Consider the following 19,597-nt stretch of genomic DNA (forward strand, 5'->3'; position numbering starts at 1 on the left):
GGGCAGAGAATTCCATCGATACACTACACTCCAGATAAAGCAGTTCCTCCTCATCTCTGTCCTAAATTTACTCCTCCTAATCTTGAGCCTGGTTTCATTCACCAGCAGAAATGACTCAATAAGTAGAGTTTCATCCTCACAGTGCAATGAATTCCCACTTTGCACCAAAACCTCGGATTTACTCACTCACTCAGTTGCTGTCTCACAAATGCAAGATTTCATTGTACCTTCTACTCCCATTAAGGGCAAAACATATTTGAAAACTCCTCAGAAACACTTCTGCTCTCACCAAAGATGATTAGTCATACAGCACAGAAACAGACCCTTTGTCCATCCACATTAAGGGCAAAGCATCTTTGAAAGCTGCTCTGAAACTCCAGCCTTCACAATCACACTTCTGCTCTCACTGAAGATGATTAGAGTTATACAGAACCGAATCAGACCCTTTGTCCATCCACACATCATTCCTGATGAAGTGCTCGGGACCGAAATGTCGACTCTCCTGGTCCTCAGATGCTGCCTGACTTACCACCTTTTTCAGCACCACACTTTGACTCTAATCTCCAACATCTGCAGTTCTCACTTTCTCCACATCCCAAAGTATCACCATTTAAACAATACATCTCCTTCCTGCTTTTTTGTTTAATAGCAAAGACTATAACTTCACATTGAGATACTGCATTTGCCACGTGTTTGTAAATTGTGGTCTTCTCGACTTCCGGGAGACTGAGCATAAACTTGGGGAACGGATTGGCGAGCATCACAGCTGGGTCCGCAGAGGCTGACCAGACCTCCCAGTCACCATCGATTTTAATTCCCCTTCCCACTCCCTTTCTGACAAGAACATCATAGGCTTCCTCTATTGCCACAACGAACCAAACCGCAAATTAGGGAACAACATCCCATCTTCCGCCCGGGCAGACTACAGCCTGCAGGACCCAACATCGAGTACTCCAATTTCAAATAACCTCCCTTTCCATCACCCGACTCCCTTCTCAGCCCCATGCCCCTCACTACCACTCCTTCCTGCCACCAACCTGATTTCTTCCACCCAATGATTCATCTGACCGATTCTTCACCTATCCCCACTTTAGCCCCCGGTCCTGGTACCCATCCCCAGTCCTGACGAAGGGTTACACCCGAAATATCGACTTCTACACCTCGTGATGCTGCCTGATTTGCTGTGCCCTTCCAGCCTCCTGTCTGTCTATTTTGCCAATTGAGACACAGACCTCGATCACTTTTCCATAGTCCGTCCCCTCCCTGGGTTCAATCCCTTTCCTTTCAGTTGCTGTAAGTCAACAATTGAACTCCGGAAAGAAATAGAAATGGCAAAGGGGACGAGAAAAGGGAGTGCTGTACTCACAGATCTTAGACAGAGGAAAGAATTTGCAGTCTGGGTGAAGCTCAATGTTGATTCAGAAAGAGGAGCAGGAGTAGCAGCTTCAGAAATTCATGGTCCAACTTCCGCATTCAGACAATGGGGTGGCTCTGATTGGCAGGAGGACCAGTTTTGTTTTGGTCCTCCACGGTTCCCTATTGGACCATCAAAGGAAGGTTGCGCGCCATTTTTTGCGGAAAGCGATGAGCATGCCCAGTGTTTAGCTGGCACCGGTGGGCATGTGCACTGCGTTGCTGACACCGGGAAACATGCGCAGTATGCTCACTAGGGATGCTGGTGTTCCTGTCAGATTTTAAGAGTCCAAATGCCAATACGACAAAAAAGGGGTGGAGCTACAATTTGTTTTTCCCTGTGATTCGACATTGTATTGTTTTTGCATTCTGTCTGGCTGCTCAACTTTTGTATGTCTTTTCCCCACGTTGCGCGAGTCCAGAACTGGAGGGGCAAAGATTTCTGAGGGGCAACCTTTTTGCACAGAACGCTGGTGGGGGTCAGCCAGAGGAAGTGGTGGAGGCCAGTACAATGATAATATTTAAAATGCATCTGGATGGGGATATGAATAGGACAGATTCAGAGGGATAAGGGGCCAAATGCTGGCAAATGGGTGACTAGATTAATTTAGGATATCTGGTCGGCATAGACCGAAGGGTATGTTTCTGTGCTCTGTGACGCTATTTCTAGATAGTTGGAACCAACTTCACAAGACTAGGACTAGGCCATTCACCCCTTACAGTCAAGATCAGAGTGGTGTTGGAAATCACAGCAGGTCAGGCAGCATCCAAGGAGCAGGAAAATCGATGTTTCAGGCAAAAGCCTCGAATGCTGCTTGACCGGCTGTGCTTTTCCAGCACCACTCTAATCTTGACTCTAATCTCCTGCATCTGCTGTGCTCATTTTCGCCCATTCACCCCTTCCAGCCTGTCCTGAGCGGTGGCCTGACTGCGTTTATTTCAGTGAAAGAATCAGACAGATTTCAGCAGCTCTTTTAAAAAACTTGAACACGCTTTCTGGCTTTAACGATGTTTCTGAAGATATCATTTTAGGTTTAGGGTGTAGGTTTGATATCCAGACGTTTCATCACCTGGCTAGGTAACATCTTCAGTGGCGACGCCAAGTGAAGCGAAGCTGTTGTCTCCTGCTTTCTATTTATTTATTTCTCCTGGATGGGGTTCCTGGGGTTTGTGGTGATGTCATTTCCTGTTCGTTTTCTGAGAGGCTGATAGATGGTATCTCAGTCTATGTGTTTGGTTATGGCGTTGAGGTTGGAGTGCCAGGCCTCTAGGAATTCTCTGGCAAGTCTTTGCTTAGCCTGCCCCAGGATAGATGTGTTGTCCCAGTCGAAATGATTTTTTTTTCATCCATGTGGAGGGCTACGAGGCCTGGCACTCCAAGCACAACACCATAAACAAACACATAGATCTACATGCCATCTATCAACCCCTCAGAAAACGAACGGGAAATGACATCACCACATACCCCAGGAACCCCATCCAGGAGAAAGATATAAATAGAAAGCAGGACACACAGCTTCGCTTCACTTGGAGGTCGCCACTGATGATGTTCCCTAGCCAGGTGATGAAACATCTGGATATCAAACCTACAGCCCAGCGAGCAAACCTACACCCTAAACCTCAACCTGAGCTACAAACCTTGCAAAAATCATTTTAGGTATTCTCAATTTTGAAGATCAGCCATTTATCACCCCTCCCAACTCCCAGGTAGAGTCATTACGATCCCTTATCTCTCTCTCTCTCTCTCTCTCTCTCTCTCTCTCTCTCTCTCTCTCTCTCTGTTCTTTGAAGGGCTTGATACAGCGGTCAAAGATGGTTCGAGGCTTGAGAAAGGACGGGTGTGGTGGAGGCTGGGGAGAATAGAGACCAAAAGGATGGGGGACAGAGAGAGAGAGAAAATGGCAGTCAGAGGGTGGGGGTAGAGAGAGAGAATGAGTGGGGTTGATAGAGAGATTGAGTAAGGAAGAGAGAGTGGGCGTGGCGGAGAGATGGGGAAGGGCAGGGTGTTACTAGGCACACAGAAACACAAGATGGCTACTGAGCCATCAGTTGGCCAACTTGACACACAAGATGGCCGCTGGATCACAATATGGAGAGAAACAGCAGAGCAGATACAGACACTGCCTGGGGCCACCAGAATGCCAGCACAATCGACTCACAACCCAGGTGATTAGTTTCAGGCGGGTGGGGGAGAGAATACACATGAGTAATGAACACTGCCCGCTGAAGTGTCTGGGTCCAGCCAACACCTCTTATAGAAGTGTCAGCGGAGCAGGTAAGGGCTGTTTGGCAGGGGCTGCTTCAAGGCTCGGTGACGGTTTAAATTTGAAAGTTTTTTTTTAAAAAGCGCAAAGCGGATCTGGAAGTTGGTGTAGCGTAAGCTTACCTGGGTAGGTTTCTTTCCCTATAAAAGCACGCAGGAGAGGAACCCGAGGCACTACAGAGGTGCCTAACCTAATAATAAGAACCGTTGTGGTAAGTAGGTAAGTGCTGCATTTTGCTTGTTCTATTCTTGGACCTAGTTTGTTTTTAAAAGGTTACTTTTAGAGGGATGGCAGTGAAGGCAGTGCAATGTTCCTCTTGCAACATGTTTGAGGTGAGGGATGCCATGGTCGTCCCTGCTGATTACTCTTGCAGGAAGTGCACCCATCTCCAGCTCCTCGAAGACCATGTTAGGGAATTGGAGCTGGAGTTGGATGAACTTAGGATCATTCGGGAGGCAGAGGGGGTCATAGATCGGAGCTTTAGGGAAGTAGTAACTCCAAAGATTGCAAACAGATGGGTGACAGTGAGGGGGACTGGGAAGAAGCAGCCAGTGCAGGGACCCCTGCGGCCGTTACCCTCAAGAACAAGTATACCATTTTGGATACTTGTGGGGGGGACGACTTACCAGGGGTAAGCAATGGGGTTCAGGCCTCTGGCATGGAGCCTATCCCCGTTGCTCAGAAGGGAAGGGTGGAGAAGAGCAGAGCAATAGTTCGGGGCACAGATAGGCGGTTCTGTGGGGGCGAGAGAGACTCACGTTTGGTATGTTGCCTCCCAGGTGCAAGGGCAGGTGACGTCTCTGATCGTGTTTTCCGGATCCTTAAGGGGGAGGGGGAGCAGCCTGAAGTCGTGGTCCACATTGGCACAAACGACATAGGTAGGAAGAGGGTTGAGGATGTTAGGCAGGCTTTCAGGGAGCTAGGTTGGAAGCTCAGAGTTAGAACAAACAGAGTTGTTGTCTCTGGTTTGTTACCCGTGCCACGTGATAGAGAGTCGAGGAATAAGGAGAGAGAACAGTTAAATGCGTGGCTACAGGGATGGTGCAGGAGGGAGGGATTCCGGTATCTGGATAACTGGGGTTCTTTCTGGGGAAGGTGGGACCTCTATAAACAGGATGGTCTACACCTGAACCTGAGGGGCACCAGTATCCTTGGGGGAAGGTTTGCTAGTGCTCTTCAGGGGGGTTTAAACTAATTCTACAGGGGCATGGGAACCTAGACTGTAGCTTTAGGGTGCAGGACCTGGAGTGTAGGGAGGTTAGGAACATGGCATCAATCTCAAAGGAGGGTGCCTGTAAACAGGAAAGTGGCTTGAAGTGTGTATACTTCAATGCAAGAAGTATATGAAATAAGGTAGGTGAACTTGCAGCATGGATTGGTACCTGGGATTTCGATGTTGTGGCTATTACGGAGACATGGGTAGAACAGGGACAGGATTGGCTGTTGCAGGTTCCAGGGTTTAAATGTTTTAGTAGGGTCAGAGGTGGGGGTAAAAGAGGGGGAGGTGTGGCATTGCTTGTCAAAGATAGTATTACAGCGGTGGAAAGGACGATGGATGAAGACTCGCCATCTGAGGTAGTTTGGGCTGAGGTTAGGAATAGGAAAGGTGAGGTCACCCTGTTAGGAGTTTTCTACAGGCCTCCTAATAGTCCTAGAGACGTAGAAGAAAGGATTGATTCAGGAGAAGAGTGAAAGTAATAGGGTGGTTGTTATGGGGGACTTTAACTTTCCAGATATTGACTGGGAAAGCTATAGCTCGAGTTCGTTAGATGGGTCGGTGTTTGTCCAATGTGTGCAGGAGGGTTTCCTGACACAATATGTAGACAGGCCAACAAGAGGTGAGGCCATACTGGATTTGGTTCTGGGTAACGAACCAGGCCAGGTGTTAGAATTGGAGGTAGGTGAGCACTTTGGGGACAGTGACCACAATTCGGTGACTTTTACTCTAGTGATGGAGAGGGATAAGTGTGCACTGCAGGGCACGAGTTATAGCTGAGGGCAGAGAAATTATGATATGGTGAGGCACGACTTAGGATGCGTTGCTTGGAAAAGTAGGCTTCAAGGGAAGGGCGCAATTGATATGTGGAGCTTGTTCAAGGAGCAACTATTGAGTGTTCTTGATAAGTATGTACCTGTCAGGCAGAGAGGAAAGGGTCGTGTGAGGGAACCGTGGTTTAATAAGGAATTGGAATCCCTTGTTAAAGGGAAGAGGGCGGCCTATGTAAAGATGAGGTGTGAAGGTTCAATTGGGGCGATTGATAGTTATAAGGTAGCCAGGAAGGATCTGAAGAGAGAGCTAAAAGCAGCAAGGAGGGGACATGAAAAGTTCTTAGTTGGTAGGATTAGGGAAAACCCAAAGGCTTTCTATAGGTATGTCAGGAATAAAAGAATGACTAGAGTAGGAATAGGTCCAGTCAAGGATAGTAGTGGGAAGTTGCGTGTGGAGGCTGAAGAAATTGGGGAAGACACTGAATGAATACTTTTCGTCAGTATTCACTCAGGAACAGGACATTATTGCCGATGTGAATACTGAGTCACAATTTATTAGAATGGATGGCTTTGAGGTATGTAGGAAAGAGGTGTTGGAAATCCTGGAAAGGGTGAAAATAGATAAGTCCCCTGGGCCTGATGGCATTTATCCTAGGATTCTCTGGGAAGCAAGGGAGGAGATTGCAGAGCCATTGGCCTTGATTTTTATGTCCTCAGTGTCTACAGGAATAGTGCCAGAAGACTGGAGGATAGCAAATGTGGTTCCCTTGTTCAAGAAGGGGAGTAGGGATAACCCTAGTAACTATAGGCCGGCGAGTCTCACTTCTGTTGTGGGCAAAAGTCTTAGAGAGAATTGTAAGGGATAGGATTTATGAACATCTGGATAGGAATAATGTGATCAAGGATAGTCAGCATGGTTTTGTGAAGGGTAGGTCCTGCCTCACAAACCTTATTGAATTCTTTGAGAAGGTGAATAAGGAGGTGGACGAGGCTAAAGCAGTAGATGTGGTGTATATGGATTTTAGTAAGGCGTTTGATAAGGTTCCCCATGCTAGGCTACTGCAAAAAATACGGAGGTATGGCATTGAGGGTGAGTTGGAGGTTTGAATTAGGAATTGGCTGGCTGGAAGAAGACAGAGGGTAGTCGTTGATGGAAAAGGTTCATCTTGGAGTGCAGTTACTAGCGGTGTTCCGCAAGGATCTGTTTTGGGACCATTGCTGTTTGTCATTTTTATAAATGACCTGGAGGAGGGGCTAGAAGGTTGGGTGAGCAAGTTTGCGGATGATACGAAAGTCGGTGGAGTTGTTCACAGTGAGGAAGGATGTGGCAGGTTACAGCGGGATATCGATAAGCTGCAGAGCTGGGAAGAAAAGTGGCAAATGGAGTTCAATGTCGGTAAGTGTGAAGTGATTCACTTTGGTAAGAGTAACAAGAAGATGGAGTACTGGGCTAATGGTTGGATACTTGGTAGTGTGGATGAGCAGAGGGATCTAGGTGTCCATGTACACAGATCTCTGAAAGTTGCCATCCAGGTAAATAGTGCTGTGAAGAAGGCATATGGCGTACTGGCTTTTATTGGTAGAGGAATTGAGTTCCGGAGTCCTGAGGTCATGTTGCAGATGTATAAGACTCTGGTGCGGCCGCATCTGGAGTATTGTGTGCAGTTTTGGTCGCCATACTATAGGAAGGATGTGGAGGCACTGGAACGGGTGCAAAGGAGGTTTACCAGGATGTTGCCTGGTATGGTAGGAAGTTCGTATGAGGAAAGGCTGAGGCACTTGGGGCTGTTTTCATTGGAGAAAAGAAGGTTTCGGAGTGACTTGATAGAGGTGTAGAAGATGATTGGGGTTTAGATAGGGTTGACCATGAGAATCTTTTTCCACGTATGGAGTCAGCTATTACGAGGGGGCATAGCTTTAAATTAAGGGGTGGTAGGTATAGGACAGGGTAGACTCTTTACTCAGCGAGTCGTGAGTTCATGGAATGCCCTGCCAGTAGCAGTGGTGGACTCTCCCTCTTTATGGGCATTTAAACGGGCATTGGATAGGCATATGGAGGATAGTGGGCTAGTGTAGGTTAGGTGGGCTTGGATCGGCGCAACATCGAGGGCCAAAGGGCCTGTACTGCGCTGTATTTTTCTATGTTCAATGTCTTTGGGATGGATCCAAAACTTACTTCGTTAATGATTGAAAATACTTTGACCTCTGGAACTGCCTGCCAGAGAGTGTGTTGGAGTCAGATTCAATTATGGATCATTAAACTGAAAAGGAAAGCAAGGTACTGTAGTGGATGTCAGAATATGAGTTTCCTGATTGGGACTGTTCACTTGCTCCTGTTACTATTTCAGGTTGCTAACTTTTCGTTAGCATCCTGCACATGTTGGGAATTTTTCTCCTTTCTAGTATCTCAGTGACAAATCTAGTTTATGAATTGTTCCTATGATATCTCATGAGCGGGTTTATGATATTCACAGTGTTGTGGGTCACAGTGTGTCCAAGTGAGGAAAAACAAACTGTTCATCTTAAATATTTGATTTTAAACAATGGAAATAAAATTAATGTTTGGTAAACACAACTTGCTGTGTAGTAAGATCATCAGAAATAGGAATGGGAGTAAGTAATTGACCGTCTTTCATTTATCTAAATTCTCTTTCCCGCACTTGTTTTTTCATGACTTCATCTGCTGCAGTGACTACACTCCAAAAGCTTGTGATTTCAACATAAGAGCATAAGAACTAAGAGCAAGAGTCGGCCTTCCGGCCCTTCGAGTCTGCTCCACCACTCAATAAGATCATGACTAATCTTTTTGTGGACTATGCTGCACTTACCTGCGTTTTCACCATATCCCTTAATTCTTTTATTTTTCAAAAACGTATCTACTGCTTCTAGTGATTGCTGAAGTAATGTCAAATACTTCCCTGGGCAAGGAATTCCATAGATTAACAACCCTCTGGGTGAAGAAGTTTCTGCTCAGTTCAGTTTTAAACCTGCTTCCTCGAATCTTGAGGCCATGCGCTCTTATCCCAGTCTCACCTACCAATGCAACATCCTATTTCTACTTCTTTCATAATTTAATATATTTCTGTAAGATCCCCTCCAAACAAACCTGCTGGACTATAACCTGGTGTCATGTGACTTATGACGAAAACATTTGTTGTTCCGCATCCTCATAGCAGTGGGATTTCAGGGCTCGAAGATAGGGACACTACCACTGCGCCATAAAAAACCTCTGCAGCAAATAGGTCCTCTTCTAGTGAATGAATGGGGAGAGGTTTCTTCTCAACATAGGATACAAATATTATACCCTCAGAGCCCATTACACAAAAATGAGCCCTCTTCGATTGAATGAATGGATGCGGAGGTGCCAGAGTTGAATTGGTTGATAACGTTAAAAATCACATCTTCCCCCTGAATATGTGACACTACCGCTATAGCCCCAGAGCCCGTTGCAGTAAATTGGGTCATCTGCTGTTGAATGAATGAACGGGAATGAAAAGGGTGGATACACTGACGTGATTGTGAAATTCTCCACCAATCCCAAAGCTTGTGGTCGGTACCGACTAATCGGAGAGAGATATTGCAGAGGGTGGGACCAACACGACGCACAAAGCCAGCCGCCATTGGTCAGGTGGAGTAAAGTGCGCTCTGATTGGAGGGGCCGCGAATGACGCGCGTCACTGAAGGAGGAGACGGAATGAAGAAGAAAAACAAAGATGGCGGCGCGAGGCTGCGGTTTTCTCATCGACTCAGCGGGCGGTTTCTGACGGAGGGAGGGGGCAGACAGGCATCGTTTACCTCAGAAAATACCTTTAAAATACATTTCAAATGAAAGCCAGAACTTTTCAAACAAAAGTTGTGAAGAAAGGAGACAGTCCCCCGGTGGCGTTTATTGTTTATTTTTGTATAATTCCCGGGGGCCCGGGAAGGGGGAGGTGACAGTTATCGGGTGAACGAGAAAACAAATTAAAATGTCGGCGGTGGAAGAGAGAGAGTCGGCGCCCCCGGCTTCTTCCGGCGGCGGCCGGAGCCCAGGAGCTCAACAACCCCCCGGAGCTGGAGGAAGGTCCGAGCTCCAGAAGCGTGGGGTCCGGCTGGAGGCTGGATTTGCTCAAGGCTTGTATCTATTAACTTATTTAATGGTACCTACTGTATGGGGCTATGGTTTACATTAAACCGGAGGATCATGTCAGAGTGTTTGTTTATATTGAGCTTTGTAGTTGGTAAAATACACCCTCCTGGAGGAGCACCTTCTATGATGCTGCATTTCTTGCCTTCTGCCCTTCCCCCATTTGTTATCTCTCATCTTGATTTACTTTTTTTTTGGTCAAATTTAATTTTCATATTAAATGAGAGTTGGTGTTCACTGTGTGTTATTAATTTGTTTGTTGAATTACTGTAAAAAAAAAATTAATGGTGTCATGTCATTTCTGATGTCAGAGTTTGACATTGAATGTGCAGATGTGAATATCAATAAGTTGTGAAAAATAAATCAAGAACTTGTGGTTCTAAAAAAAAAGCAGTCACTGATATTAATGGCATTGTCTCATTTGAGGATGATGATTTGAGTCTGATCAACAAACCGTTTCAAGTAGTCACCAATTTAATTAAAATTTTCTTTAACTTAATTAAAGAAAATAACCCTGGCAGGCTAAAATTTGTACAATTTGTTTATAAGATTTATTTATATGTCCTTGCTCTCGATGTGGTCTCTGCCACATTGGGGAGACTGGACGCCAACTTGCAGAACATTTCAGGGAACAGCTCTGGGACGCCAAAACGAAACGACCCCACCGCCTTGTGGCTGAACGCTTTAACTCCCCCTCCCAATCCGTCAAGGACACGCAAGTACTCTGGTGCCTTCCCCTCCAAGCTCTAGCTACCTGACGCTTGGAGGAAGAACATCTTGTCTTCTGCCTTGGGACCCACCAACTACATAGGATCAATGTAGATTTCACCAGTTTCCTTATTTCCCCTCCCCTCCCCCCACACCACACACCTTGTCCCAGATCCAGAGTTGAAAAATGTGGTGCTGGAAAAATGCCTCGAGGCCATGCCTCTAGGAATTCCCTGGCTGTTCTCTGGCATGGCACTCATCCACAGATTCTATCAACAAACACATTGACCTGGACCCAATATACCGGCCACTGCAGCAGACAGTTGGAACTGACAACCGGAAGCGGCAGAGACAAACCACTATAAATGCTGGAGGAAACATCACAGAAGCGCTTCACAAGAGGCTCCCAAGCACTGAGGATATCACCTAGACAGGAGATGAAACGTCTGCAACAAAAATTCCCAGCTCGGCGAACAGAACCAGAACAATGAGCACCCGAGCTACAACTCTTCTCTCAAACTTTGAATTGAGCATAGGAGTTGGGACATCCTGTTGCAACTGTCACACGAGCCACACAACACAAGGCATGGTCCTTCTCTGACTTACCATCCCTTGGAATATCGGGGGGAAGACACCCCTTTAATTGTAACATTCAGGAAATATGCCTTATTTCAACAAAAATGTGCTGTGCTCACAGATGTTTGGACAGAGAAAGGGAGTTGCAGTCTGGAGTGAAGCTCAACCTTCATTCAGAAAGAGAGGAGCAGCAGTAGCTTCAGAAGCTCACCGTCCAACTTGCGCATTCAGACAATAGGGGGGCTCTTCTGGGCAAAATCTGGAAATGAAGCAATGTCTCCCCCTTTCCATTCCTTATCCTGGGAGGGAGAGAGAAAGGGGGAAGCACTGTTCACTTGCAACAACGGGAGGCAGTATGAATACAAGCAGGGAGCAGACTCTGCAAAAGTCAGTTTCAGTCGGCTTCTTCTGAAATATTGTGTGCAATCCTGGTCTCCCTCCTATAGGCAGGATGTTGTGAAACTTGAAAGGATTCAGAGAAGAGTCACAAGGCTGTTGCCAGGGTAGGAGGGTTTGAACCACAAGGAGAGGCTGAATAAGATGGGGCTGTTTTCCCTCGAGCATCGCAGGCTGAGTGTGTGTTTTTTAAAGAGGTTTATAAAAACTTGAGTGTGGATGGGGTGAATAGACAAGGTCTTTTCCCTGGGATCGGGGGAGTGCGGAACTAGAGGGCATAGGTTTAGGGCGAGAGGGGGAAAATTTAAAAGGGACCTTGCAGTCAACCTTTTTTTTGCAGAGGGTGAAGCGTGTATGGAATGAGCTGCGGAGGAAGTGGTGGAGGCATCTGGATGGTTATATGCAAAGGAAGGGTTTAAAGGGATATGGACCAAGTGATGGCAAATGGAACTAGACTAATTTTGGATATCCGGTCGGCATGGACAAGTTAGATTGAAGGATCTGTTTCTGTGCTTTATGTCTCTGACTGTATGACTGGTGAAAAGCGTTGGCATTCGTCGAAACATTTATGCAACAGAAAATTATAAGAGGGTAAAGATAAGCCTCACGTCATTGATCCATGAATCCCGGTGTAGTATGGATGTATTTCCAGTAATAGAGTCAGTATGGCATGGAAGGAGTCCAAAACGACGGCTTCTTTTACAAAAAGTCACACTTAAAACTTAAATCTGAGTCTTCTGGAAATGTAAGACAACCGTGCGTTAATATAAGACAGATAAGTCTGGGGTATATGTGACATATTTAATGGAATGTTTATGGCTCTAAAAGCCTGATTTGCAGTTGTTTCTGGGCTCATAATATTGCACTGCAGCATATTGTATATCTTCAGTAAGAACGTCAATACCGCATGATAGATGTCCATTCAGCAACTTGAGTGAACTCTTCCTGGAGTATGCAATCCACCACATTACCCTGCTGTATACATTTACGTATAGATCAGCACAAAGATCTTGGGTATTCAGAGAGGAAAGAATGATCCACAGAAACTAGAAATGTGTGTTCTGATTTTCTATTGTGGACTGACAGCGATGACCTTTGCAATCTCTTTCCACAGGAATATTACAAGAGAAGAATTTGGAGGCAGAAATCTCAGACCAAACATCACATCGAAGTCTGACAATCGCTTGATTCACCAGGACTTGGATATAGATGGCCTTGAAAACAAAGGGGAGAAGGTCTGTCTGCTTTGTTAGGTTTTAAATGTCAGTGTGACTGGAAACTCACAGAGTCTTACATACCCACACACAAGAGTAGTGACTGGAACATGTTTTACAGAGTTCTCCAATTATCAGAGGGTTCACCAGTAACACCACACCTATGCTGTAAGTGTGAGCGAGTTTCAACTGATTGTTGAACCTGGAGAAATACGAGGACACCTGCACCATGGAGAAATCATGAAAATGCAGGGAGTGTCGGAACGGTTTCCCTTCCCCGCCTGCCCGATATTCATCAGCATTTATATACCGGGCCATTCACCTGCATTCAGCACAGGAAAGGCTTCACTCAGTCGCATCACCTCCTGGTCCACATTGGGGAGAAACTGCTCATCTGCCCTGTATGCTGAAGCAGATGAAGGACATTTTTTTTTTTATCCTGGATGGAGCATACTGCAGGTATACCTGAAATAGATACATTTGTCTCTATCCCATTGAGTCTCCAGCACAGAGCCAGTCTGGGCTGCTCAATTGGTGTCTCAGTGTTTATTCTGCACCTGAGCCTACATCCACCCCTCTTCATTGCTCCCCCATCTCCCCTCCATCAGCATAAAGATATCCCCCACTTTTCGAAAGTTCACTTTACACTACTTCACTTTAACAAAAGACCTACATTAATACCTGTTCTCACAAACCGAAAGAAATCCGAAGAGGATTGTCGCTTTTACAAAGAAAGGCATAATATAAATTAATTCATGGTAATTGCTTCTTCGCTTTAGGCCATTTCGGCTTATGAAAGGAACACTCTACTTTCAAATAGTGGGGGAAAGCTGTATCAATACAATACAGCACAGTCACAGGCCCTTCTCACTTGCTTTAGGCACACAGACCCCCTCAAGCCTGTGCTATTTCTTAATTCTTACTTAGACCTGCTATTTATTGCCCATGTGTGGCTTCTGTTCCTCTATTCACCTCCCCTTCATGCGTCTATCAAGATACACCTGAAACGTTGTTAAGGTGCCTGCTTCCATTACCTCCACTGGCAGTGCGTTCCAGAAACCCACCATCCCTCTGTGTTAATTCCCCACCCCCACCACTTTCCCCCCAAACAGTCCTTGAACCTCTTTTAGTTGAACTTTCTACTTTGGAGGGAAAAAAACACCTCTGACTATCATAGAATCCCTCCAGCGTGGAAACAGACCATTTAGCCCTCTAAAGATTAACACATAGAGACTCGTTTTCTGACCCCCATTATCTACATTTACTCCTGACTAATGCACCGAACTTTCACATCCCTGAACATTGGGGCAATTTACACACAGACAATCCAACTTATCCTGCCTCTCCCTGGACGCTATGGGTAATTTAGCATCGCCAATCCACCCTAACCTATACAAGTTTGGATTGTAGGAGGAAGCCCGAGCACCCGGAGGAAGCCCACACTGACACGGGAGGTGGGGTGCAGGGACAATGTGCCAACTCCACACAGATAGTTGCCTGAGACTAAAATCGAACGCAGGTCTCTGGCACTGTGAGGCATCAGTGCGAACCACTGAGCTACCCTGCCACCCCTGTCCAGCCAATCTGTGTATCTCAGCATTTTGTCGAGGTCTCCTCTCAGCCTCTGTTTTTCCAAAGAAAATAATCCAGGTTTATGCCTCCTCTGCTCATAACGAGAGCCCTCCAGACTAGGCAATGTCCTGGTGAACCTTGCCTGTACCCTCTACCAGAGCACCCACATCCTTCCAGTAGCACCGTGACCAGAACTACACACTATATTCTGAATGTGGCCATAATAAACAGCTGTAACGTAACTCTTACACTCAAGGAAGTGTGCTGTGTGCTTTCTTGACCACCATGCCCACCTGCATTACCACTTCCACGGATCTATATGCCCAGATCTCTCTGTATGCCAGTGCTCCTATGTGTTCTGCCATTTATAATACAATTCTTATATTTCCTTCATCTCTATCGAGCTTCACCTTAACTGTCTTTCTCTCTTCATCTCTTTTTCCCCCCTTCTCATCCCTCCACACATCAGCATATCATAAGACCATAGCAGCAGAAATTAGGCCATTCAGCCCATTGAGTCTGCTTCGCCATTCAATTATGGCTGATAAGTTTCTCAACCCCATTCTCTCCCTTAACCCTTGATCCTCACGAACCTATCTATCTCCGTCTTAAATATATTCAGTAACCTGGCCTCCGCAGCCTTGTGGCAGTGAATTCCATAGACTCACCACACTCTGGCTGAAGGAGCCTCTCTTCCCTCTGTTCTAAAGGGTCTTCCCTTGACTCGAAGGCTGAGCCCTCAGGTTCTAGTCTGTCCTACCAATGGAAACACCTTCCCAACATCCACACCGTTCATTATTTTGTAGGTTTCAATTAGATCCCCTCTCATCCTTCTGAACTCCATGAAGTATAAACCTAGAGTCCTCTAATGTTCTTCATATGTTAAATTTTTCATTCCTGGACCATTCTTGTGAACCTCCTCTGAACATGTTCTAGGGCCAGTACATCCTTCCTGAGATATGGGGCCCAAATCTACATACAGTACTCTAATTGTGGGCTGACCGGAGCCTTACAGAGCCTCAGAAGTACATCCCTGCATTTATATTCAAGTCTGATCAAAATAAATGCCATCATTGCATTTGCCTCCCCAACTACTGACTCAACCTGTAAGTTTACCTTGGAGAGAATCCTGGAGTAGAACTCCATAGTCCCTTTTCACATCAGATTTCTGAATTTTCTCCCCATAATCCTTCTGTTCCAGAGTAGCAGCAGAGATTTCCAGACACCTCGATTGTTTTCAGGGATACTAAGGGATCTTGGGAATTGCCAGTATCTCAGGAGGAGGCAGAGGGGAATGTGGTGTGGTCCTGTAAACTGCAGAACTTTCCAACTCCCTGAATCAGCAGGAACTCTTTCTGGACCAAGAAACAAAAGGGCCACTGAGAAACTGCTACATCAGGAGGCAGAAATTAGGCCATTCAGCCCATTGAATGGTGGAGCAGACTCAATCATTCTTAAGTATCAAGGGTTACAGAGAGAATTGGGTTGAGAAACGTATCAGCCACGATTGAATAGTGGAGCAGACTCAATGGGCTGAATGGCCTAATTTCTGGTAGTTAACCATCCCTGGGAAGAAGGACGCAAAACAACAAGATGTTTCCTGGGACAGATGAGCGAAGTGTTTAATAAGCTCATGATAAATGGACAATTAAGTTTGTCTGTGGAAGGAAGGCCCTGACGTAAAGGGGTTTTTTGCAGGAAACGCTGTATCAAACAAACCACTAAACCTCGAGGATAAGAAGGTAAGCTACAGACCGGAGATCTCCAGAAGTATGGGGAGGTGGTGTTAGAATCTAAAGAAGCATCACATCACAGATTTGAAAGCGAGGAATCTCCACCAGAATTCAACCAGAATGATGTCGCAGCTGTACTTGGAAGAAGAATGTTGCACTGAATCCCTGGACAATTCCAGAGTCAGATACTGGTGGGGGAAACTCAGTTAAATTCTGCCATCAATTGTGTGATAGCCAAGTTGTGAGTGAGGTTGAATTTGGTTACATAGAAGAATACAGCGCAGTACAGGCCCTTTGGCCCTCGATGTTGTGCCGATCCAAGCCCCTAACCTACACTAACCCACTATCCTCCATATGCCTATCCAATGCCTGCTTAAATGCCCATAAAGAGGGAGAGTCCACCACTGCTACTGGCAGGGCATTCCATGAACTCACTACTCGCTGAGTAAAGAATCTACCCCTAACATCTGTCCTATACCGACCACCCCTTAATTTAAAGCTATGCCCCCTCATATTAGTTGACTCCATACGTGGAAAAAGGTTCTCATGGTCAACCCTATCTAAACCTCTAATCATCTTGTACACCTCTATCAAGTCACCCCTAAACCTTCTTTTCTCCAATGAAAACTTGAGGAGTTTTATTTTTGGTTGCTACATACAATAAAGTGTTAGTCATTGTTTCAGCAGTTAATTGTGTGTAGTTTCTGAGTTAAGAGCCAAATTAAGACGATTCACCCACAACCACAGTGAAAGGCTGGGATTCATGTTGACTCCATTGCATTCAGCACGACATTACGTCAATACTTTTATAAAGCAAAGGCTGACAGCCACACCTATCTCAAACAGAAACACCCAGAGGAGCGTGTCACCCAATAATCTGTAAAATTAGCATGAAAAGTGGTGTAACCTGCTCTAGTGATAAGAATAAATCCCCAACACTTTAAAATCAACAATCAGCAATTTATTTATCCAACTCTCACGGTGAACAAATGAACAAAAGTATTAACATACTGGATACAGGCCAGGAGCAGATGGGTGGCACTAGTTTAGTTGGGGATCATGGACTGGTTGGTCTGAAGGGTCTGTTTCCAGGCTGCATGACTCCATAGCACGGAATGAATGGGGATCCATCCCAAAGATGATAAAGGTTTCAAGCACCACCTTAGGCAAATGTGTGGACACCCCTCCAGATAACTGAGGGCAGTGGGACACTGAGGGTCAGTAGATCAGTCAGCCAGCCAGTTCTCTCCAGGAGACTTGTCTCTCAAGAAAGGAAGTGGTTTCCTGCCCCATCAGCCAGATTATCCAGTTTGGATTAGGTCCTATATTTCCAACAAAACAGGTAGACAGGGCAGTGTCTATAACAAATATGTTATTCAACTTGGAAGAGTGCTGAAGACATTTACAAGGATGTTACCAGGATTCAAGGGTCTGTGTAAAAGGGAGAGGTTGGACAAGCTAAGATATTTTTATTTAGAGGATTAAGAGTCTGAGAGAGGCCCTTAGAGAAGTGAAGAGATCATGAGAGGGTGAATGCACGGGGTTGGGGAAGTGAGGGCTAGAGGGCATCAGTTTAAGGTTAGAGGAAAAAGAATAAAAGGGAATGTGAGGGGCAACATTTCTTTTCACGCAGACGGTGGTACACATATGGAATGAGATGCCAGCGGAAGTGGTTGAGGTGGGTACATTAACAACATTTAAAAGGCATTTGGGCAAATACGTGGATAGGAAAGGTATGGTAGGAAATGGGCCAACTGCAGGGAAATGGGCTTAGTGTTGATGGACAGTTTGGTCAGTGTGGACCATGTTGGGCCGAAGGGCCTGTCTCCTGCTGTAGGACTCTATGATTTGCATCTCTTTGTTGGTCAGACAGTTTTGAGTTTCCAAATGGAACATCTCACAATCAGGCCGAATAAAATCCAATCTCATTCGTCAACTCTGATGCGGAGGTGCTGGTGTTGAATTGGGGTGGACAAGGTCAGAAGTCACACGACACCAGATGAAGTGATGAAGGAGCAGCACTCATGAAAGAGCAATTCTCCTAAAGCTTGTGATTTCAAATAAACTTGTTGCACTGTAACATGGTGTTGTGTCACTTCTGACTTCTTCAACTCAAACTTGATGGGATACTTTGTCCAACTCGGCATATTTTATCAAGATTGCTTGGAGGAATTCTTTTTTTTAAAGATTAGATTCCCTACAGTATGGAAACAGGTCCTTTCGCCCAACAAGTCCACACTGGCCCTCCGCAGAGTAACCCAGCCATTCCCCTATCTCTATTCCTCTACATTTACCCCAACTAATGCACCACACCTACACATCCCTGAACACTATGGGACAATTTAGATGGGCCAATTCATCCTAACCTGCACACCTTTAGACCACGGGAAGGAAACCAGAGCACTCAGAGGTAACCCATACAGACGTGGGGCGTGCAATGTGAAAGCTACACACAGACTGTCTCCCCAAGGGTGGAATTGAACCCAGGTCAGCATCGTGAGGCAGTGGTACTAACCACAGAGTCACCATGCCACCCCTGAGCCACGTAGGTGGGCTTGGTGGGGGTGAGTCCAGCACAAAACACAAAAGCTCACTGCACCCACTGTCAGAATGGGCAGGAGGTTCAGCCCTGGGGGTGACCCACTGCAGTGTCACTGGTGGAATCTGATTGTTGGATGCACTGGTGCCTCCGCAAGTTGCAGGACAATGTGAACCTCCGCCCGCAGTCGGGGCAGGCAAACGGCCTCCCCCCGGTGTGGACTCATTGATGGGCCAGCAGTTTGGAGGAGTGGGTGAACCCCTTCCCGCACTCGGGGCAGCTGAATGGCCTTTCCCTGGTGTGGACCCGCTGGTGGGACAGCAGGTCAGAGGAATTGCTGAAGGCCTTCCCGCACTCTGGGCAGCCAAAGGGCCGCTCCCCCGTGTGGACCCGCTGATGGACCAGCAGGGAGGAGGAATTGCTGAAGGCCTTCCCACACTCTGGGCAGCTGAAGGGCCTCTCCCCCGTGTGGACCCGCCGGTGCCTCAGCAGGTTGGAGGAATCGCTGAAGGCCTTCCCGCATTCAGGGCAGCTGAATGGCCTCTCCCCCGTGTGGACCCGCCGGTGCGTCAGCAGATTGGAGGAATTGCTGAAGGCTTTCCCGCACTCATGGCAACGAAAGAGCCTCTCCCCTGCGTGGAATCGCTGGTGGGTCTGGAGGTTGTCCACCCAAGTGAATCCTTTCCCGCACATGGAGCAGTAAAACTTCCTCTCACGAGTGTTTATATGCTGGTGGGCCAGCAGGACACAGGAGCAAGTAAAGCCCTTTGCCCGCTTGGGGCAGGAGAACGGCCTCTTCCCAGTGTGATTGCACTGATGAGCCGCCAGGACAGGTGGGACATGGAAGCCCTTCCCGCAGTCGCCACAACTCCATGGTTTCTCAACAGGGCGTGTTTCCTCGGGTTTCTCCATGGCCGAAGCTTCAGCTGCACACACACGTGTACAACCCTGCCATGAATTCTTCTTTCCAGGCAGTAGAGTTGTTTCAGGCTCCACACTCAGTGCGCTGCAACAGTAGAGTCTTTCAACCAGTGCCCCCGTACTCAAACAGGGACCAAAAAGAAAGC

At 46.6% G+C, this 19,597-nt stretch overlaps 1 protein-coding gene across 1 annotated transcript in view; it reads right to left on the reverse strand.

Annotated features, from left to right (window-relative positions):
* LOC148144064 (uncharacterized) overlaps positions 1-19,223 on the reverse strand; it is a 186,034-nt gene extending 166,811 nt beyond the window's left edge. The window contains exon 1 of the mRNA XM_087975298.1: positions 18,765-19,223. Within this exon, the coding sequence (XP_087831424.1) occupies positions 18,765-19,223 (459 nt within the window). The remainder of the gene's footprint in view (positions 1-18,764) is intronic.
* Positions 19,224-19,597: the final 374 nt, after the last annotated feature.

Source organism: Chiloscyllium plagiosum, unplaced genomic scaffold (genome assembly GCF_037043375.1).
Source record: "Chiloscyllium plagiosum isolate Xiang-an unplaced genomic scaffold, Cpla_swu_hap1 HiC_scaffold_27, whole genome shotgun sequence".
Taxonomy (NCBI): Eukaryota; Metazoa; Chordata; class Chondrichthyes; order Orectolobiformes; family Hemiscylliidae; genus Chiloscyllium; species Chiloscyllium plagiosum.